The following is a 21206-nucleotide window of genomic DNA, read 5'->3' as shown; positions in this document are numbered from 1 at the left end:
GGGGGGGGGGAGGTGTGTACATTTGTGCATGCGTGCATATTCTTGCTTGTGTGTGTGGTTCACTTAATTTTGCACAAATAAAGGGTCCTTAAGGTGAGTGAAGTGCTTTGATGATTTAAGGGCTGATTGTGGATACATAGACTGTGGCCTTCAGACCAAAACAGGCACAAAGAGAGAGAGACAGAACCCCTCTTTCTCTTACCAGGACCACTGGCTAAATTAACCAAGTGTGACTGAGTCTGGTACTCTGTTTAAAGTAAACCAGGTTGGCCCTTTTAAGATGAACCATATGTGGGATGGAGACTGGGTTCTTCAGGCTGATTTCTGAACAGGTCTGGGATATTTATATGAAGTCACAATTCTGTACATAACGCCAGTTCAGTGATTAGGTTCATGACTCTTAAAGGACTGCCAACACAATGTCACAATTTCTAAATATTCAACAAAAAAGTACACTGTTCAACAAGTATTTGAACACCACATACTGTTGTACTCAAGGCCGGCTCTCACTGGGTAGACCTCGTCACCTAAAAGAAAATAATAGATATCATATTTGTTTCACAGCAGCGAACTCTCAACAGTACTGTGTCTGGTTTATGGTCCGCTGCTAGCCCACCACAGCCCATACAAACCCTCCTCCCTCTCCTCTCCTCTCCCCAAGGCCTTGATAATTAGTTAAGTAGTTATATCAGGTGTGCTGGTATAGGACTGGAACAAAAATGTGCAAGGACAAATATTGTCTATTATATTGACAAGATAGTCAAGTGACAGCTCTAGCAATGGAAATACATGTCCTCAAAGATGGAAGGCAGGCAGGACGAGGCGAGATCAGGTGAGACCTAGCAGTTAGAGCGTTGGGCCGCTTACCAAAAAGTTGCTGGTTCAAATCCCTGACCCAACAAGGTGAACACATCTGTCGATGTGCTTTTGAGCAAGGCACTTAACCCTAATTGCTTCTGTAAATCGCTCTGGATAAGAGCGTCTGCTAAATGACTCAAATGTAGACAATGAGAGGGCAGATATGCATGTGAACAACAGGCCATAGATAGAGGACTCATTTTTATATCTGTGTCATTATAGCATCTGGAACAGCATGGGCAGCACCATTGAGGCTATAACCCTTTTAAAGTAGTTAATTTTCTTCTTCTTCATCGGTTGATTCCACCCATCTCATAGGAATCCCCACCCAGTTGAATACTTTAAAATGGTGGGAGCCCTCAATGGCAACATCCATGCTAAAAGTCCTCTATCAATATAAAAACAGGCACAATTCTGATGTAAAGTTGCCAAAATGCCACGTGCGTCACCTTATATCAGTGCATTCATAACAATCTAACCATTACTAAACTTATATTTGATCAAATAAGTATCATGTAGAAAATTATCGAATACATTTTTTGTTGACCAAATTCGACATTCTCTCATTGACCTCCATATGTCTGTGGGCTTATTTTTGTGGACAGATTTTGGGAGGAGTAAAACTTCTCACTTCGCCTCTTCCTCTCTGGCAAGGACCAGTGTAGTGAAACACTGAACCTACCTGGCTCTGAAGCATTGGGGACTTACCCTGACCCAGCTTGTTCGGGCCGAGCCTAGCCTAGCGAATGTTTCCCATCAACCACTGGCCCTCCACCTCTCTCTGACAGGACAGGACTCTCCCTCTCCACAACACAGCAAAGCCTGATTCCAGCTGCCCCCAAATCTGCTGGGGGCTCTGTGTGTGTGTGTGAGTGAGTGTGTGTTTCTGTGTGTGTGACCCCTGGCTCTCTATGTGAGCGCTCCAGCATGGGGACTGGAGATATGGGCGGCACTCTTTGAGGATACGTTAGTTGATTCACCGGCTGGAATGGATAGAAAGAAAGAAAGAAAGACAAGAAAGAAAAGAAAAAGAAAGAGTTTGTGTATGTGTGTGTCTCCAGGGATGTGCGTTCTGATTTCTTTCTACTGTTACCTTTCGGTCCTTTCATCCTCTCACTTTTGATTCACTAACATGTGGTCCTGTATATCCCGTCTTCCTCTTTTTGTCTATCCTCTCTCTTTTCCCCACAATCATTTACACTCAGTAACCTTGCAGAGATGATGGAATGTTAATTTAATTCTATGGAATTTTAATGCTATTTATTCAGTAATACTATTGACGTAGACAAATCTGCTTCCACATAGTTTCAGCCATACAGTATGTCACAGTTGTGTGGCGAGACGGACCAAGGCGCAGCGTGCTCTGAGTTCCACATATTTTATTTAGTGAAACTTACACAACAAAAGGAAACAAACAACTAACCGGAACATCAGCGGTGCTACATGCACTAACTCAAAACAAGATCCCACAAAACACAGTGGGGAAATGGCTGCCTAAATATGATCCCCAATCAGAGACAACGATAAACAGCTGCCTCTGATTGGGAACCATACCAGGCCAACATAGAAATAAAACACCTAGATAGAAACACCCCCCCCTAGTCACACCCCGACCTAACCAAAATAGAGAATAAAAAGGCTCTCTATGGTCAGGGCGTGACACAGTAGCTGCGCGTGAGACAGTACTATTTGGGCTAAGTAGATCTACTTTGCCCATAGTAGCTTACAGTAGCTACTGTGGGATTTTCCAAATAGGAATTTGTACATAAATCTACTGCATGTGTGGTTTGTTAGATCAACAAAATCCCCAAACAAAAGTTAAGCAGAATCACAATGGAAATCAAAGTTATTGTAATTATTTTATTATTGCTGTATATATTTTCTTTACCAAAAAATAATGCTCAATTGCACACTTAACACAATAAAATAATGCTATTTTAAAAAAGGAAATATGAACAACTCTACATGAACTATGAAACACATTCAGAGGAGGAAAAATATGCTTATTACTATTTAACACACATAAAAAATGATAAAAACTACCTCTCCCAACCCTATACATACACTGTACAGTGTCTCTTGTAAGACAATGACCATGAAGTTACACTGGAGAATAGTTACATACCATGCACTGTACCGTCATTTTCAATTTGACTTAGGGTTCTGTTTCAGTCTTACCCAAAAGGTACCATTGAGTTAAATTTTGCTTCCTCAACATAAAAAATTATTACATACAAATAAAATATACATTAGATTTAAATTACAATGATATGTAAGTAAACACTTCAAGCACGCATCTTCTGTAATTAACACACTTTTATATACATTACATATTGAAATAGGATGATGATACACCGGCTAAGGGAATTCTGTACAAAACAATCCAAACTTAAAGGACTATTCCACCACTTTTCAACATTATATTCATTATCTCCAGTCCCAAACCAGTGTCTACATATTTGAGTTTCTATGATCTGTAGCTAATAAGATAAGAAGAAAGGTCCTAAAAAACAACATCTAAACCTCCGAGTTTCTAGCCAGAGGGAGGGTATTTTCTTGCTCCCCACGTCACCACAAATCTCATAGTGTTTGAAAAACACTGTTTGTAAAATGTTTTAGCTTTTAATGATGTCATCGGGTAGAACTTGTTCTACAAAATGTAGAAATGTACCGTTTTCAAATATGTAGACCGATGTATTGTGCTGTCAATAATGAAAAACAGGTTGAAAAGTGATGGAATTGCCCTTTAATAAGTATTTGATTATAAAAGCTAGCAGCATAATATGACTGTACATTGGACTAGACGTGTAGTGATGAGTATGCTTCCGAAATATGAATGGGAGGTTGAGTGACAAGAAGTTTTCGGTTGCATACTGTATGTTCATATTGACCCAGCTCTGTGCTGCTAGAGAGAAATACTGTAAATGCAATGTTTGTTGTTTCGTATTACAGAAAAATCAACATTAAACCAGTGACCCGACCAGTAACCAGTAACCCGACTCTGTCCCTTTCTTTTCTTTCTGAAGATGGATACTCTGCTGTGACGGGGTTGGGTAGGTTACTTTCTTAAATGTAATATGTTACAGTTACTAGTTACCTGTCCAAAATTGTAATCAGCAACGTTACTTTTGGATTACCCAAACTCAGTAGCGTAATCTGATTACTTTCAGTTACTTTTGGATTACTTCCCCCTTGGTGTGTCATCATAGTGGTCTCTGACTTGTGGTCAGACTTGCTCCGATGGTACAAACTTAAACTTGAGCCTTTTTTTTATGTCATTGAGAAAACAGAAAGGTGTCATAATGTATTTTTTCCACAAACATCCTCCCTGAATTTAAAAGTAATCCAATAAGTAATCATCTAGTTTTTCAAAAGTATCTGTAATCTGATTACAATATCTTTGCTGTTAATGTAACTGAATACATTAATAAAACAATTAAATACAAATAATATATCAGATTACATGTAATCAGTTACTCCCCAGCCCTGGATGTGCATTGCTGCCTTAAACTGTCCTTCAGACAACAGACATACCACAAAGAGATTCCCAATTACCAATGAACCGTTTAGTTATAGATGTAAGCCGAGCTGTTTCAGAAAGCAAGATAAAACGTTTTCCCTGATGGACATGGTAGACAAGGACAGGCTCATCAGCAGGGGTATTCACACACACTCACGCAGGAACACACACGCACACGGACACACGCACACAGACACACACACACACGGACACACACACACACACACACAGATAATCCAATCAGACAGCAGACATGGCTGTTGGAGCTAACACATGCCCTGCGGTTGACTGGTTGTGTTTTCTCCATGTTTTCTCTTCTTTCTGTCTAACCGTCTGCCAGGAGTTTGTGAGTATCAACAACAGAGAGTTGAAAGGAGTTTGCGGGGGAAACAATAAGAGTCGCTGGCAGATACAAAGCTGAGTGACCGTTAGTAGATCTGATGATCAAAGACAAGGAAGAGAAGTCTTGTTGGAGGATGATACAACCTTCTGACATAGAAGTTCTGTCATAACAAAACTCAATAACCTTTTAACAAAACAATACAAAATCACATAGTAGAATAATCACTGTCCATCTCACAGCACATGGGGAGTTGGTGTGGAGAGCGATTGAAAGGTATTCAGTGCAACCCTTGTTTTGGACAAAGAGCAAGCCTTTCAGAGTCAGACCAGGGACTAGGGACTGGTGATAAGGAACCAGAAGGTAGAAAGTAAGGGCTAGAATATAAGGATAAGTGGAGCGAGGGGTAAGGAGGTGGTCCAGTATTAGGAAATGGTGGATGTGGTGAGGGGTGAGGAGGGGAGGGTGTAGGGGGTGAGGGATGAGGGCTAGGGGGTGAGGGAAGGGGGATTAGGTGAGGGGTGTGAGGAGTGTGGGGGGGAGGGTGAAGGATTTCGGGGTGAAGGGTGAGGAGGAGTGCGTTGAGTATTATTTGCGGCAGGCGTAAGCGTTGATGTTCTTGATGACGTAGAAGCCGATGGTCATCGGGGGCATGGCTATTGTCCTCCCCGCCCGTAGCGTTCGAGGCTTCAGCTCCGGAAACGTCTCGTTGTCCACCATCAACAACCTTTCTCCGTTCAACTGGACTGACCTGGAGGAAGAAAGGAGAGTGGAGTTAGAGAGATGAAGAGAGTGGAATGAGATAGGAGGGAGGGGGAGAGAGAGGACAGGGATATGAGAGAGAAGACAGAGAGAGGGAAGGGTGGGAGAGGAGAGAGTGTTTAACTTCTGCCAGAAGCTGGACTGGTAGGGCAGGAGTCATTCTGAGGCTGTACTTACAGTCCTCTGAAGACTAGGGGGCGCTACAGTCACATCATTGCAGCTTCTTGACACAAGAGCAGGTTTTGTGACAGATGTGATCCTTCTGATCTCGATGGAAGAGTAGCTAGGTTGGGGTTTATTCTTTCTCAATACCAGGCAATTCATGAATTGATCTGCACTCCCATGGGTGAATTCCTAGTCCAATACAAATAACTGGCATGGAACATATTCCAAACTCATTGAACTCTGCCACAGAGAGCACCGAGAAGAATTTCAACCACTTTGTGACTGGGGATTAGACTGGGTGCTCATAAACAAATATTCCTACGAAATAACACAAACATAAGTCTTCAGAAACACAATAACTTAGGCACATTTTTCAATGTTGTATTTTTATGAGTGCCAGATTCCCATAGACGTTTTCCTGTCCTGTCATCTGCGAGAGGAGGCCTGTACTAAGTCAGCGGTCCACTAGCTAACTGAAAGTGAAAGCCTAATGAATCCAATGCAATGAGGTTTTAACTTCCATGCCAAAACGACGATAAACACAGCGAAATAGCAAATGAATTACACGATTATAAATAAGGAAAAATTATGAAGACAATTTTGTAACATTTTCTCAGGGGAAAAACAACACTCAGAGTCATATATTAATCTAAATATGTGGCTCTGGCAACATCTAATTTGGAGACGTTCCGTTGGAGTCATCAGACAACTATGTTGTTGTTCTGAACAACAGAACTGTTGGTCTAATAAAGGTAGTAAGTACAGCCTTACACGCACCCTGTCGCCGTACAGAACTCTTCCATCAGTCTGAACACTCACACCTCCACCTCTACAGGGATTTAAAGACTGAACACTCTCTCTCTCTCTCTCTCTCTCTCTCTCTCTCTCTCTCTCTCTCTCTCTCTCTTTCTCTCTCTCTTTCTCTCTCTCTTTCTCTCTCTCTGTATCTCTCTCTCTCTCTCTCTCTCTCTCTTTCTCTCTCTCTTTCTCTCTATCTCTCAAATTGAAATTGAAATTCAAGCTGCTTTATTGGCTTGAAAAACATTGTGTCAATATTGCCAAAGCAACAATGTATACAATATACATTATAATACAATTATAAACAATAACAAATAATAATATAAAATGGCAGTAAATAATAATACAAAATTAAACATAAAAATAATAACAATAAAATAGTAGTAAAATAATAGTAAAATAGTAGAATGTAATAAATATAAAAATATAAATATGGAAAATGAATCTATAACTAACTTATAACTAAATAGTCCCGTGTGGCTCAGTTGGTAGAGCATGGTGTTTGCAACGCCAGGGTTGTGGGTTCGATTCCCACGGGGGACCAGTACGGAGAACAAATGTATGAAATGTATGCATTCATTACTGTAAGTCACTCTGGATAAGAGCGTCTGCTAAATGACTAAAATGTAAATAACTAAATATCTCTCTCTCTCTCCATGTCGCTCTCTCTCTCTCTAAATTAAATTCAAGGGGCTTTATTGGTATGGGAAATGTATGTTTACGTTGCCAGTGAAATTGATAATAAACAAAAGTGAAATAAACAATAAAAAATTAACAGTAAACATTACACAAAAGTTCCAAAAGAATGTCATATTGTCTATATACAGTGTTGTAACGATGTGCAAATAGTTAAACTACAAAAGGGAAAATAAATAAATATGGGTTGTATTTGCAATGGTGTATGTTCTCTCTCAACCTCTCTCTCTCAACTGCTCTCTCAACCTCTCTCTCTCAACCGCTCTCTCAACCTCTCTCTCAACCTCTCTCTCTCAACCGCTCTCTCTCAACCGCTCTCTCAACCTCTCTCTCTCAACCTCTCTCTCTCAACCTCTCTCTCACTTTCTCTCTCCCTGACACTGTGTGATAGTGTGTGTCACACAGCAGACCTCATACCCCAATGTGGATCTTAACTAACACCTTCATCACAGGATTTATGTTAGCTAGTTCAAGGCTCTGGGGAGCAGGGAAGTGGAATGAGAGATAAATAGAGAGAACAGAGAGAAAGAGAAAGGGGGGAGAATGTAAATTACATTAAACTCCTCTAATGGTTCCATATGTTGGTCCTTTAGCAGCTCCTGGTTATAGATGTATCTCTCTGTGTGTGTGTGTGTGTGTGTGTGGAAAAGCTAAATCCTCCAGAAAGGGGAGGCAGCACTACTGATTTTCTCCCAAAAGAAACATGGCCGACAGTACTGAGCAGTACACTATGTGCAGTATGCATAGTGCTGAGAGACCCAGACAACCTGTAGCTATCTAAATCCAGCAAACTCAAATACACCTACTGTACGCTCACGTCAACCTACTGTACGCTCACGTCAACCTACTGTACGCTCACGTCAACCTACTGTACGCTCACATCAACCTACTGTACGCTCACATCAACCTACTGTACGCTCACGTCAACCTACTGTACGCTCACGTCAACCTACTGTACGCTCACATCAACCTACTGTACGTTCACCTCAATCTACTGTACGCTCACATCAACCTACTGTACGTTCACATCAACCTACTGTACGCTCACGTCAACCTACTGTACGCTCACATCAACCTACTGTACGCTCACGTCAACCTACTGTACACTCACATCAACCTACTGTACGCTCACGTCAACCTAATGTACGCTCACATCAACCTACTGTACGCTCACATCAACCTACTGTACGCTCAAGACCCTGAATAGACCTTATTCTTTAGTCAACAAGTTTCACCTAACATTCACTCCAACACTGTTAGACTACAGTAACAATCTTAGAGACCCGGATTACAGTCCAGTTCGGACTGCCCCTTGAATTCACTGCAATGTTATTTGACAACAATCCTTCCATATTCCATGGAAAACGTGAGGACAAATTAGATTAGTCATGTACACAGCTAACAGCATGCATAAAAGGTGCAGTGAAATGCTTGCGTGCTAGCTCTCTCAACATTGCAGTACAATAATCAATTTAAACAATAAAAAAAGTCAAATAAAAATATCAAGTAATTAGTAGGTAGTATGCAAAGTAATAAACTGACATGTACACAATAGGATTTACCGTATAGATTATGAATGTGCTATGTCAAGTATAACTGTATTTCCAAATATAAAATGGTTAGTGTCATGGTTGCACGGTTAAATCAATAGCATATAAAAGAACAGCAGCGTTGACTGTGTGTGGTATCACTACAGGCACACATCACAGCCCTGTGGCCACGTCCCTACTCTCTCTCTCCGCCTGCCCTGTCACCACAATTGTTTCACACTGTCTAAATAAAGCAATTCAAAATAAGAAAGAAGGGTGGAATTACACTGTGATCTAGGACTGAGAGGACCTAATTGAGACCATAGGCTCCAAATAGGAAAGGAGAACTAGATATTTCCATGGGAATCAGAGAGCGCCACATTGGCTGATTTACGAGATTTAATGAGACCAATATGTAAAGGAAAACGAAAGGTCATTTTGGGGCATTCGATGGATTACATTCTTTCCCACAACTGGTTAGCCTCAATTTCAAATAATCCTTGATCTTTTGTAACATTTCACTTGTTCATTTCACTTTGTTCATTTCACTTTGTATTGGAAAATCTAGAGATTGAAAAGCACATATCTATTTCGTATGGTCAGAGCGGCATATATACAGTCTATAGGGCCGGCTGTTGAGTTCTAGTCATGTTTATAGACATCTGGAGCTGCTCAAACATGAATAAAAGTTTCAACTGCCCTGTCTGTGGTCAGTGGAAGCAGTTAGAACAGCAGTTAGAGTCTAGAACAGAGCCACTGCTTACGGTTCTATTAGGCACCACTATAATCCCCTGTAACACCACTCACACATCCTCATCATAAAACATCTGTTATTACAGCACACCCACACACACACGCACGCACGCACACACACACACACTCACTCATTAGGCTGTTATTGAAGGATCAGCCTTGTGTCTGAATAACAGGCTGAGCTTAGACTGGAGAGGCTGAGAGAAGGATTGATTACTGCCAGACAGACAGCTGAAGGGGCGGAGAGGGGAAAATAAGAGGTGAATGTGGAGAGAAAGTGCACCAGAGCTACTGATAGGGACTGGGGGCATTACAGGGATAGACATGGAGAGGAGAGAGGAAAAGAAGGATGAATGTGTAGAGATAATCAAGTGTAATCGATGCCAGGAATGGAGAGAGAAAGGAAGCAAGAGAAAACGGGTGAATGTGGACAGAAGGAGTGTAGCAGTGTCACTGATATGGAACGGGGGAGTGGGGCTTCTGCCAGTAACAGTGCAAAAGAAGAGAGGAAAAAGGGGTGAATGGAGTGTAGGGCCACTGGAACTAATAGAACAGCTAATCTGTCCAGAGAGCTCTAGGGGAGCAGACCAGATCAGACCAGAACATCCCCTCTGGGAAGGCCTCTGGTACCAGCAGATGTTTCTTATCAAGGCCTTATCAATTTCAATTAACCATGACAAAGCTATTATGCTAATCGGATTTTATGGCCAATTCTCAACTACGGAGGTTTGAACGTTTGTCTTTTTATCATCCACTACACTGTATCAAATCAAAATCAAATATTATTATTCTAAAATGAATTAAAAAAAAAATATTTACACACATTAATCCGTTATGACAAAGGCACCAAGACTCTTCCTAGAGCTGGCCGCCCGGCCAAACTGAGCAATCGGGGGAGAAGGTCAGGGAGGTGACCAAGAACCCGATGGTCACTCTTACAGAGCTCCAGAGTTCCTCTGTGGAGATGGGAGAATCTTCCAGAAGGACAACTATCTCTGCAGCACTCCACCAATCAAGTCTATATGGTAGAGTGGTCAGACGGAAGTCACTCCTCAGTAAAAGGCACATGACAGCTGGCTTGGAGTTTGCCAAAAGTCACCTAAAGACTCTCATACCATGAGAAACAAGATTCTCTGGTCTGATGAAACCAAGCTTGAACTTCTTGGCCTGAATACCAAGTGTCACGTCTGGAGGAAACCTGGCACCATCCCTACGGTGAAGCATGGTGGTGGCAGCATCATGCTGTTGGGATTTTTTTCAGCGGCAGGGACTGGGAGACTCAGGATCGAGGCAAAGATGAACGGAGCAAACTACAGAGAGATCCTTGATGAAAACCTGCTCCAGAGCGCTCAGGACCTCAGACTGGGGCGAAGGTTCACCTTTCAATAGGACAATGACTGTAAGCACAGATCCAAGACAATGCAGGAGTGGCTTTGGGACAAGTCTCTGAATGGCTTTGAGTGGCCCAGCCAGAACCTGGAATTGAACCCGATCAAACATCTCTGGAGAGACCTGAAAATATCTGTGCATCAACGCTCCACATCCAACCTGACAGAGCTTAAGAAGATCTGCAGAGAAAAATGGGAGTAACTCCCCAAATACAGGTGTGCCAAGCTTGTAGCCTCATACCCAAGAAGAATCAATGCTGTAATCGCTGCCATAGCTGCTTCAACAAAGTACTGAGTAAAGGGTCTGAATACTTATGTAAATGTAATATTTAAAAACCTGTTTTTGCTTTTTCATTGTGGGGTATTGTGTGTAGATAGATGAGGAAAAAAATGATTTAATACATTTTAGAATAAGGCTGTAACGTAACAAAATGTGGAAAAAGTCAAGGGGTCTGAAGCCACTGTACATGTGAAGTGGCTAAAACAGTATGTAAACATTATTAAAGTGACCAGTGTTCAATGACTATGTACATAGTCATGGCAGCAGTCTCTAAGGTGCAGGGTAGAGTACCGGGTGGTAGCCGGCTAGTAACAGTGACTAAAGTTCAGGGCAGGGTACTGGGCGGAGACCAGCTAGTGGTGATTGATTAACAGTCTATTGGCCTGGAGATAGAAGCTGTTTTTCAGTCTCTCGGTCCCAGCTTTGATGCATCTGTACTGTCTCTGCCTTCTAGATCAGGGGTTCTTAAACCTTTTCAGCCTGGGACCTAAATTAGAAATTCGGTGTTTTCCTGGGACCCAAGCTATAAATACAATAAATCACTGGAATAAACTGATTGATCACATCACACAGATGTAGACCATAAAAAACACACACACACACACAGTCCTAATGAGAGGTGTGTGACTGGTTGAAGTTTTCAACAAGCAGGTCTATTCTGGGCTCAGTTTTTGACAGTTGAGAACCCTGACTCACACAGGTATGTGGTGCCAAACTGGATCAGAACATCTACTGCTTTCTCAGTCAGTTTCTCAGCATCAAAAAGCATCATGTGTTTATCAGTGTATTCCAGTTCAGAATAAAAATGAGTGCTTGTATTTTAACAGCAAGTTTTTTTTCTCCATCTTCATCTGTACTGTTACTAGGGTTGCACTATTAGCTAGATAGCTTGCTTTGGCTAATGTTAGCTATTAGCTGTGTACAAGGCCAGGGGATTGTTTGAACGAGAAACTCACATCGACTACTATGAGTAGTACTCCCTTATTCCTGTTTATCATCACCTGTTATACAATTACAACAATGCCTTTCTAGCTGACTTACTTTTCCACTGTCAAAACACTGCTTCCTGAAGTATTCTGCCCTGTTCTGAAATAATTCCCTGGGTTTACCGTCATGCTGTGGATGTTTGGTCAGGACCTGTCGTTTTCATTTGTTCGTTTTGAGACTCATTAATAAGCACTTCCCTGCACAAAACACATTGTGGGCGCTCCTCGTTATTTCTCAAACTTTGTATGAAACTAAGAGAGAGAAACTCATCGCTGTATTTGCGTTTAATGACAATTGAACTCAGTCAGAACTTGTGGCTAGCTTGAGTCCATTCGATGACAGCGGTAAGTGATGGGGAGTGGGAATTACAAGCCAGTGACTGACAGCGAATCATCTGCTGCTGAACAGCACTGCAGGGTGTGGGTTGCGGAGTGATCTTCAAGAAAACTGCAGAAAAAAAGATCTGTTGAACCGCGAAGCACACGGGCATCTCCCTCTCACGCAGCTGCCAAACTGAGCAGAGACACCGCTGCTAAGCAGAGAGCGCACTGAACAGAGCGTGAAGTTGCACTTGGCCAAAATCAATTCCAGTAATTAATTAAATAATTATAAATGTACTCTGACACCTCGCGACTCACCATTAACAGGTCTGCGACCCACCTTGGGTCGCGACCCATACTTAAAGAAAGGCTGTTAGATGATAGTGGGGTGAACAGGCCGTGGCTCGGGTGGTTGAATTCCTTGATGATCTTCGTGACCTAGCAGGGGTTCCCAACCTTTTTCCCTAAGGCCCCCTTTTCTTATATAAAAAAGTATTTTTAAAATTTGTTTAATTTGAGGGACCTAGGACAATTATGCTGTTTTGACACTAATTTCCTGCAATTCTACATAGTTTAACAAGACTCTTTTAGATAGGCTATTTAATAATAATAATAATAATAATAATAATAAATAATAATAATAATGCATAAGGCAAATAAAGTCTAGGCCTTATAAAGGGTTTATGGGGGCTTGAGCCTTTAAAGTTGTGCTTTATTTAGCAGAGCCACATGGTTCACTGATAGAGATCCCAAATCCTCCCGATTGAAGGAGAATCCCCCACCCTGTTTCCCATAGAGATGACTGAAGTTAGCTAGAGGGACAGCTTTGTTATGGTAACCTAGGTCTCTCTCTGTCTCTCTCCTGTAAGTTGGACTTGTCAGGTCAGTGTGTGTGTGTGTGTGTGTGTGTGTGTGTGTGTGTGTGTGTGTGTGTGTGTGTGTGTGTGTGTGTGTGTGTGTGTGTGTGTGTGTGTGTGTGTGTGTGTGTGTGTGTCTTGCCAGGTCAGTATATGGAACAGGATACTCTATTAATAGAGCAGTGTGGATGTTTGATCAGAAAACAAGCGTTCCATGAATCTCTGCTCTGTCTGTATAGACCTCTGTCTGTATAGACCTCTGTCTGTGTAGCCCTCTGTTTGTGTAGCCCTCTGTCTGTGTAGCCCTCTGTCTATGTAGCCCGCTGTCTATGTAGCCCTCTGTCTATGTAGCCCTCTGTCTATGTAGCCCTTTCTCTGTGTAGCCCTTTCTCTGTGTAGCCCTTTCTCTGTGTAGCCCTTTCTCTGTGTAGCCCTTTCTCTGTGTAGCCCTCTGCTCTATGTAGCCCTCTGTCTATGTAGCCCTCTGTCTGTGTAGCCCTCTGTCTGTGTAGCCCTTTCTCTGTGTAGCCCTTTCTCTGTGTAGCCCTCTGTCTGTGTAGCCCTCTGTCTGTGTAGCCCTCTGTCTGTGTAGCCCTCTGTCTGTGTAGCCCTCTGTCTGTGATCAGCAGGATATATATATAAAGACAGGGAGAAATATATAGAAATGGAGGGAGTGAGAGAAAGATAGAAAGGGAGAGAGAGAGCAGGAGAAAGGAGAGAGTGTGTGTGTGTGTGTGTGTGTGTGTGTGTGTGTGTGTGTGTGTGTGTGTGTGTGTGTGTGTGTGTGTGTGTGCGTGTGTGTGTGTGTGTGTGTGTGTGTGTGTGTGTGTGTGTGTGTGTGAATGTCAGACCCCTCCCACTGGGCACACACTGGTTAAATCAACGTTGTTTCCATGTCAGTTCAATGAAAATACGTTGAACCGATATTGAATTGACGTCTGTGCCCAGTGGACTGCTACAGACCTGGCGTGTAGTCCGTCTGTCCCATAGGGCTGTACCAGGTACTGATGGACAGTCATGTTACGTAAGGTTCCCGCCAGCTTGATTTTCTTCCTCGACCGATGCAGGTTGATGATATAGATCGTTATGGATCCTCTCACGTAGTTACGACTGGAAGGAATAGAAGAGAAGTATTCTAAATTAAACAACGAGTAAAGATAAACACAAATATTGGTTTTCATGGTCTTCTTTTTCACACACACACTGCAGAGACAGAGAGACAGACAGAGAGGAAGTTCTTTGACTAGACCTTTTGTTGCTCTCTCACTACCTTTTTCTCACTATCTCTAGCGAGATCTGTAAGGGCCTTTATAGTGTCATCCTCTGCCGAGTACAACAGAACCTTCAATAACTAACTAGGAGAAGAGTCCTTTTAAAGACAGAGGAAAACCTTTGAAATGGTTACCTGGTATGTCAGGGATGGAACGATGCTGCCACCCGCCAATTTAATAACAGGAGCAAAAGAGTTGTAGAAGACGGGTCAGTCTGAACGTGTTCCAAGCATTCTATAAACTCAATGTAATCTAGTTCTTCTCTTCATTAGAATCCTAAACCTGTCATCTATGTTTTGTATGTACATTTATATTAAAGCGGCAATCAGAAGTTGAAACAATAACAAAGCGTTCTCCTCGCCCCTGCTCCGGTAAAAAGCTGAGGGATGGTGCTAGAGAAGTGCAATCCCCTTTCAGAGACAGAGCTGTGGAGGCAAGGCATGATCATCCCTGCTATCAAAATTAGCTTTAACAATGTTTTGAGGCTATATAGTGTTTGTTTACATTTACTTTGTTTACAAACATTGGAGTAAAACAAGGTTACATTTTGGGTTGTGATCAGGTACGACAGTTGAACTAAGCTTATGATGTATTTATAAGTTATACTGTATTCTTCAACAATCAATAGGTACATATCACTAATTTACAGTGAGGGAAAAAAGTATTAGATCCCCTGCTGATTTTGTACGTTTGCCCACTGACAAATAAACGAACAGTCTATAATTTTAATGGTTGGTTTATTTGAACAGTGAGAGAAAGAATAACAACAACAAAAATCCAGAAAAACGCATGTCAAAAATGTTAGAAAAGAATTTGCATTTTAATGAGGGAAATAAGTATTTGACCCCTCTGCAAAACATGACTTAGTACTTGATGGCAAAACCCTTGTTGGCAATCACAGAGGTCAGACGTTTCTTGTAGTTGGCCACCAGGTTTGTAGACTGATCATTTCTTTGTCAGTGGGCAAGCGTACAAAATCAGCAGGGGATCAAATACTTTTTCCCTCACTGTATGAGTCCAGAAATGGATGTAGCAACTGCAGATTGTCCTTTTAAACCGTATTTGATGTAATTGCCCTCTTGGCCTTGTTTTTAGATATGTACAGTACATTTCATAATACTGTCAAATATGCCCAGATTGAAGGGGTCTAAGATGTTTTGATATGATCAGAACCTAAGACCTGAAGTCCCTACTCACATCAAATTCAGGGTCAATTGGAGGGTGTCAAAGTGTGGGACAGACAATACAGCATGAGTCCCAGTCTCTGGAACAGAGTGCTGGGGACAGGACTTTGGAGATTTTAGCCAAAGGTAAATATCTACAAGAGAAAGATAAGGCACACATGATAACATTTAATAACCTGTCTAATGTGAAGGGAGGATCAACACAACTGGAGTGGTACCATATGTTTCTGGGTGTCTGTGTGTGGTGATACCATATGTTCCTGGGTGTCTGTGTGTGGTCATACCATATGTTCCTGGGTATCTGTGTGTGGTGATACCATATGTTCCTGGGTGTCTGTGTGTGGTGATACCATATGTTTCTGGGTGTCTGTGTGTGGTGATACCATATGTTTCTGGGTGTCTGTGTGTGGTGATACCATATGTTCCTGGGTGTCTGTGTGTGGTGATACCATATGTTTCTGGGTGTCTGTGTGTGGTGATACCATATGTTTCTGGGTGTCTGTGTGTGGTGATACCATATGTTCCTGGGTGTCTGTGTGTGGTGATACCATATGTTTCTGGGTGTCTGTGTGTGGTGATACCATATGTTCCTGGGTGTCTGTGTGTGGTGATACCATATGTTTCTGGGTGTCTGTGTGTGGTGATACCATATGTTCCTGGGTGTCTGTGTGTGGTGATACCATATGTTTCTGGGTGTCTGTGTGTGGTGATACCATATGTTTCTGGGTGTCTGTGTGTGGTGATACCATATGTTCCTGGGTGTCTGTGGGCATTGATATCATATGTTTCTGAGGACCACATTGTTCAGGGTCAGTGTTGGGCTTTGTCAGACAGATTGACTAGCGATCCCTCTCTGATCATCAATCTCTCTATATCTCTCCATCTGTCTCTCTCTCCATCTCTCTCTCTCCATCTCTCTCTCCATCTCTCTCTCTCTTTCTCCATCTCTCTCTCTTCCTCTCTCTCTCCATCTGTCTCACTCTCCATCGGTCTCACTCTCCATCTCTCTCATCTGTCCAACTCTCCATCTCTCTCTCTCCAGCTCTCTCTCTCTCCATCTGTCTCACTCTCCATCTGTCTCACTCTCCATCTCTCATCTGTCTCACTCTCTATCTCACTCCATCTCTCCATCTGTCACACTCTCCATCTCTCACTCTCCATCTCTGTCTCCATCTCTCTCTCCATCTCTCATCTCTTTCTCCATCTCTCTCTCACTCTCCATCTCTCTCTCCATCTGTCTCTCTCACGGCTTCTGGTTTTTGTTCACTCTCTGTCTCTACATCTCATCGTACATCAAAGAAACACTAAGCAGACACACAGAGATCCTATTCAAGTGACTTGAATAAATTCAAACAAACACTCTGTTGACAGAGAACAGAACCAAGGTTGGTCACGTCTGTATACAGAAACCAGTGTCTGTCTGTCTGTCTTCGTGTCAGACAGTGTAATCGGTCAGGCCTGGAGAGTTTCTTATGCTTAGCTATTGGAGCCTTATGCCTTATGCCAAACATTGCTCAGGGCTGGGTTGGATCAGACAGAGAGAGATGGAGGGATAGATACCCATAGATTAGACAGAGAGATGGAGAGAGGGATAAAGACAGTCCAGGATTTCCAAAATGATGAGATTCTGAGGCATTAGAAGCAGGAACGTAAACAATCCTTCACGTTGTTTGATGTTGGAGCATCGGTTCAGAGTGAAACAGACTATGCTAACCGCTAAATGTCTGGAAGGCTGGAAACCGCTAACTGGCTATCCGGATAGAATAATACAATACCCTTGATAGCAAAAGAGTAATGGAACCGCCAACAGAGTAAAGAGGATAAATGTTGAGATCCAAATATAAGTCCCTTGCCAGGGGCTACAGACTCCCCTCTTAAGAGGTGATAGTCACCGTCCTATCCTTCCAGGTGCCAGATGGAAAGCACTTGATGACAACCATTTCATATATCTGCAGATCTGTCAACAGGCTACACCACAGGTTGCAGATCAGATGTGAGGTCTCTCTAGAGAGTCTCTTTGCGCCAAACCTGTAACTATGATAGAATAGACGACTATAGACAAATCCAATTGCTTGGAGCAGGGGATAGAGATCAAAGAAAATGTTCACCAGCAAAGACGGAAGACTGATACTCCCTTATATGTGTTAATTGTATATTTAATATATACAGTGCCTTCAGAATGTTATGTTAACCTTATTCTGAAATGGACTAAATAAAACAATTTCCTCAGCAATCTACACACAATAGCCCATAAAAACAAATGAAAAAAAGTTTTTAGAAATGTTTGCAAATTTATTACAAATAAAAACCATTTTATTAGTCACATGCGCCTTACAGTGAAATGCTTACTTATGAGCCCCTAACCAACAACGCAGTTAAAAAAAATACGGATAAGAATAAGAAATAAAAGTAACAAGTAATTAAAGACTAGCAGTAAAATAACAATAGCGAGACCATATACAGGGGGTCAATGTGTGGGGGCACCGGTTAGTTGATGTCACAGCCGTCGTTTTGAATAGACCAAGGCGCAGCGTGGATAGTGCTCATTCTTGATACTTTTAATGAGAAACACTTTACAAAATAACAAACGACCAACAGTTCCGTCGGGTACAATAACTAAACGGAAAATAACCACCCACGTAACCCAAAGGAAAACAGGCTGCCTAAGTATGGCTTCCAATCAGAGACAACGAAAGACACCTGCCTCTGATTGGAAACCATACTCGGCCAAACATGGAAAACGAAACATAGAAATAGAAAACTAGAGCAAATTCCCCTAGAAACAACAAACCCCAAAACACACAAAACAACCCCCCTGCCACGCCCTGACCATTCTACTATGGCAAATGACCCTTTTCACTGGTCAGGACGTGAGAGTTGAGGTAATATGTACATGTAGGTAGAATTATTGAAGTGACTATGTATAGATGAGAACAACAGAGAGTAACAGCGGTGTAAAAAAAAGGGGGGGGGGGACAATGCAAATAGTCTGGGTAGCCATTTGATTAGATGTTCAAAAGTCTTATGGCTTGGGGGTAGAAGCTGTGTAGAAGCCTCTTGGAGCTAGACTTGGCGCTCTGGTACCGCTTGCTGTGTGTAGCAGAGAGAACAGTCTATGACTAGGGTGGCTGGAGTCTTTGACAATTTTTAGGGCCATCCTCTGACACCGCCTGGTATAGAGGCCCTGGATGGCAGGAAGCTTGGCCCCAGTGATGTACTGGGCCGTTCGCATTAACCTCTGTAGTGCCTTGCGGTCGGAGGCCGAGCAGTTGCCATACCAGGCAGTGATGCAACCAGTCAGGATGCTCTCAATGGTGCAGCTGTAGAACCTTTTGAGGATCTGAGGACCCATGCCAAATCTTTTCAGTCTCCTAAGGGGGAATAGGTTTTGTCGTGCCCGCTTCACGACTGTCTTCGTGTGCTTGGACCATGTTAGTTTGTTGGTGATGTGGACACCAAGGAGCTCGAAGCTCTCAACCTGCTCCACTGCAGCCCCGTCGATGAGAATGGGGGCATGCTCGGTCCTCTTTTTCCTGTAGTCCACAATCATCTCCTTCGTCTTAAACCTCTCCCTCAATGTGATCAAGTCCAGGCACCACACGGCCAGGTCTCTGACCTCCTCCCTATAGGCTGTTTCGTTGTTGTCGGTGATCAGGCAGATCACTATTGTGTCATCAGCAAACTTAATGATGGTGTTGAAGTCGTGCATGGCCATGCAGTCATGAGTGAACAGGGAGTACAGGAGCATGCACCCCTGCAAGGCCCCTGTGTTGAGGATCAGCGTTGCAGATGTGTTGTTACCTACCCTTACCAGCTGGGGGCGGCCCGTCACGAAGTCCAGGATCCAGTTGCAGAGGGAGGTGTTTAGTCCTAGGGTCCTTAGCTTAGTGATGAGCTTTGAGGGCACTATGGTGTTGAACGCTGAGCTGTAGGCAATGAATAGCATTCTCACATAGGTGTTCCTTTTGTCCAGGTGGGAAAGGGCAGTGTGGAGTGCAATAGAGATTGCGTCATCTGTGGATCTGTTGGGACGGTATGCAAATTGGAGTGGGTCTAGGGTTTCTGGAATGATGGTGTTGATGTATCTTATTTAAGTATTCAGCCCCTTTGCTATGAGACTCCGCATTGAGCTCCGGTGCATCCTGTTTCCATTGATCATCCTTGAGATATTTCTCCAACTTAAGTCTGCCTTTGGTCAATTCAATTGATTGGACATGATTTGGAAAGGCACACACCTGTCTATATAAAGTCCCACAGTTAACGGTGCATGTCAGAGCAAAAACCAAGCCATGAGGTTGAAGGAATTGTCCGTAGAGCTCCGAGACAGGATTGTGTCGAGGCACAGATCTGGGGAAGTGTACCAAAAGATTTCTGCAGCATTGAAGGTCCCCAAGAACACAGTGGCCTCCATCATTCTTTAATGGAAGAAGTTTGGAACCACCAAAACTCTTCCTAGAGCTGGCCGTCCGGCCAAACTGAGCAATCGGTGGAGATGGGCCTTGGTCAGAGAGGTGACCAAGAACCCGACGGTCACTCTGACAGAGCTCTAGAGTTCCTATGTGGAGATGGGAGAACCTTCCAGAAGGGCAACCATCTCTATGGCACTCCACCAACCAGGCCTTTATGGTAGAGTGGCCAGACAGAAGCCACTCCTCAGTAAAAGACACATGACAGCCCGCTTGGAGTTTGCCAAAAGGCACCTAAAGACTCTCAGACCATGAGAAACAAGATTCTCTGGTCTGATGAAACCAAGATTGAACTATTTGGCCTGAATACCAAGTGTCACGCCTGGAGGAAACCTTGCACCATCCCTTCGGTGAAGCATGGTGGTGGCACCATCATGCTGTGAGGATGTTTTTCAGCGGCAGGGACTGGGAGACTAGTCAGGATCGAGGCAAAGAACAGAGAAAAGTACAGAGAGATCCTTAATGAAAACCTGCTCCAGAGCGCTCAGGACCTCAGACTGGGGCGAAGGTTCACCTTCCAATAGGACAACGACCCTAAGCACACAGCCAAGACAACACAGGAGTGGCGTCGGGACAAGTCTCTGAATGTCCTTGAGTGGCCCAGCCAGAGCCAGGACTTGAACCCGATTGAACATCTCTGGAGAGACTTGAAAATAGCTGTGCAGCAACGCTCCCCATCTAGCCTGCTAGAGCTCCCCAAATACAGGTGTGTGTAGATTGATGAGACATTTTTAAATCCATTTTAGAATAAGGCTGTTACATAATAAAATGTGGAAAAAGTAAAGTTATTGCAGTTATTGCATATAGATAGTGTAGTGTGTGGAGTAGGGTGAACAGTTGTAACTGAGCCGTGTGTGTAGGTGGGACAGAGGGCATTAAGTCTAGCCTGGTGCTGAAAGCTCTGCTGGCCTGATACACATCTCATACGGCTGGGTTAAATGATAACCTTGAACAGGGGGAACAGGGGGACGGTGCTGCTCTTTATCTAGTCTGGCACAGACGTCCCTATTGTACCTACCCCTCCGTTTCCCC

The 21206-nt window shown here is 43.0% G+C and overlaps 1 protein-coding gene across 1 annotated transcript in view; it reads right to left on the bottom strand.

The window, feature by feature from the left end:
- Positions 1-2286: 2286 nt before the first annotated feature.
- The window catches only part of hpse2 (heparanase 2), a 115866-nt gene continuing 96946 nt past the window's right edge, over positions 2287-21206 (bottom strand). The window contains exons 11-12 of the mRNA XM_082967811.1: positions 14217-14363; positions 2287-5469 (exon numbers count right to left, since the gene is read on the bottom strand). Of these exons, the coding sequence (XP_082823937.1) occupies positions 5307-5469; positions 14217-14363 (310 nt within the window). The 3' untranslated portion in view covers positions 2287-5306. The remainder of the gene's footprint in view (positions 5470-14216; positions 14364-21206) is intronic.

Source organism: Salmo salar, chromosome 01 (assembly GCF_965601325.2).
Source record: "Salmo salar chromosome 01, fSalSal1, whole genome shotgun sequence".
Classification (NCBI taxonomy): domain Eukaryota; kingdom Metazoa; phylum Chordata; class Actinopteri; order Salmoniformes; family Salmonidae; genus Salmo; species Salmo salar.
This window is presented reverse-complemented; position numbering and strand designations above follow the sequence as displayed.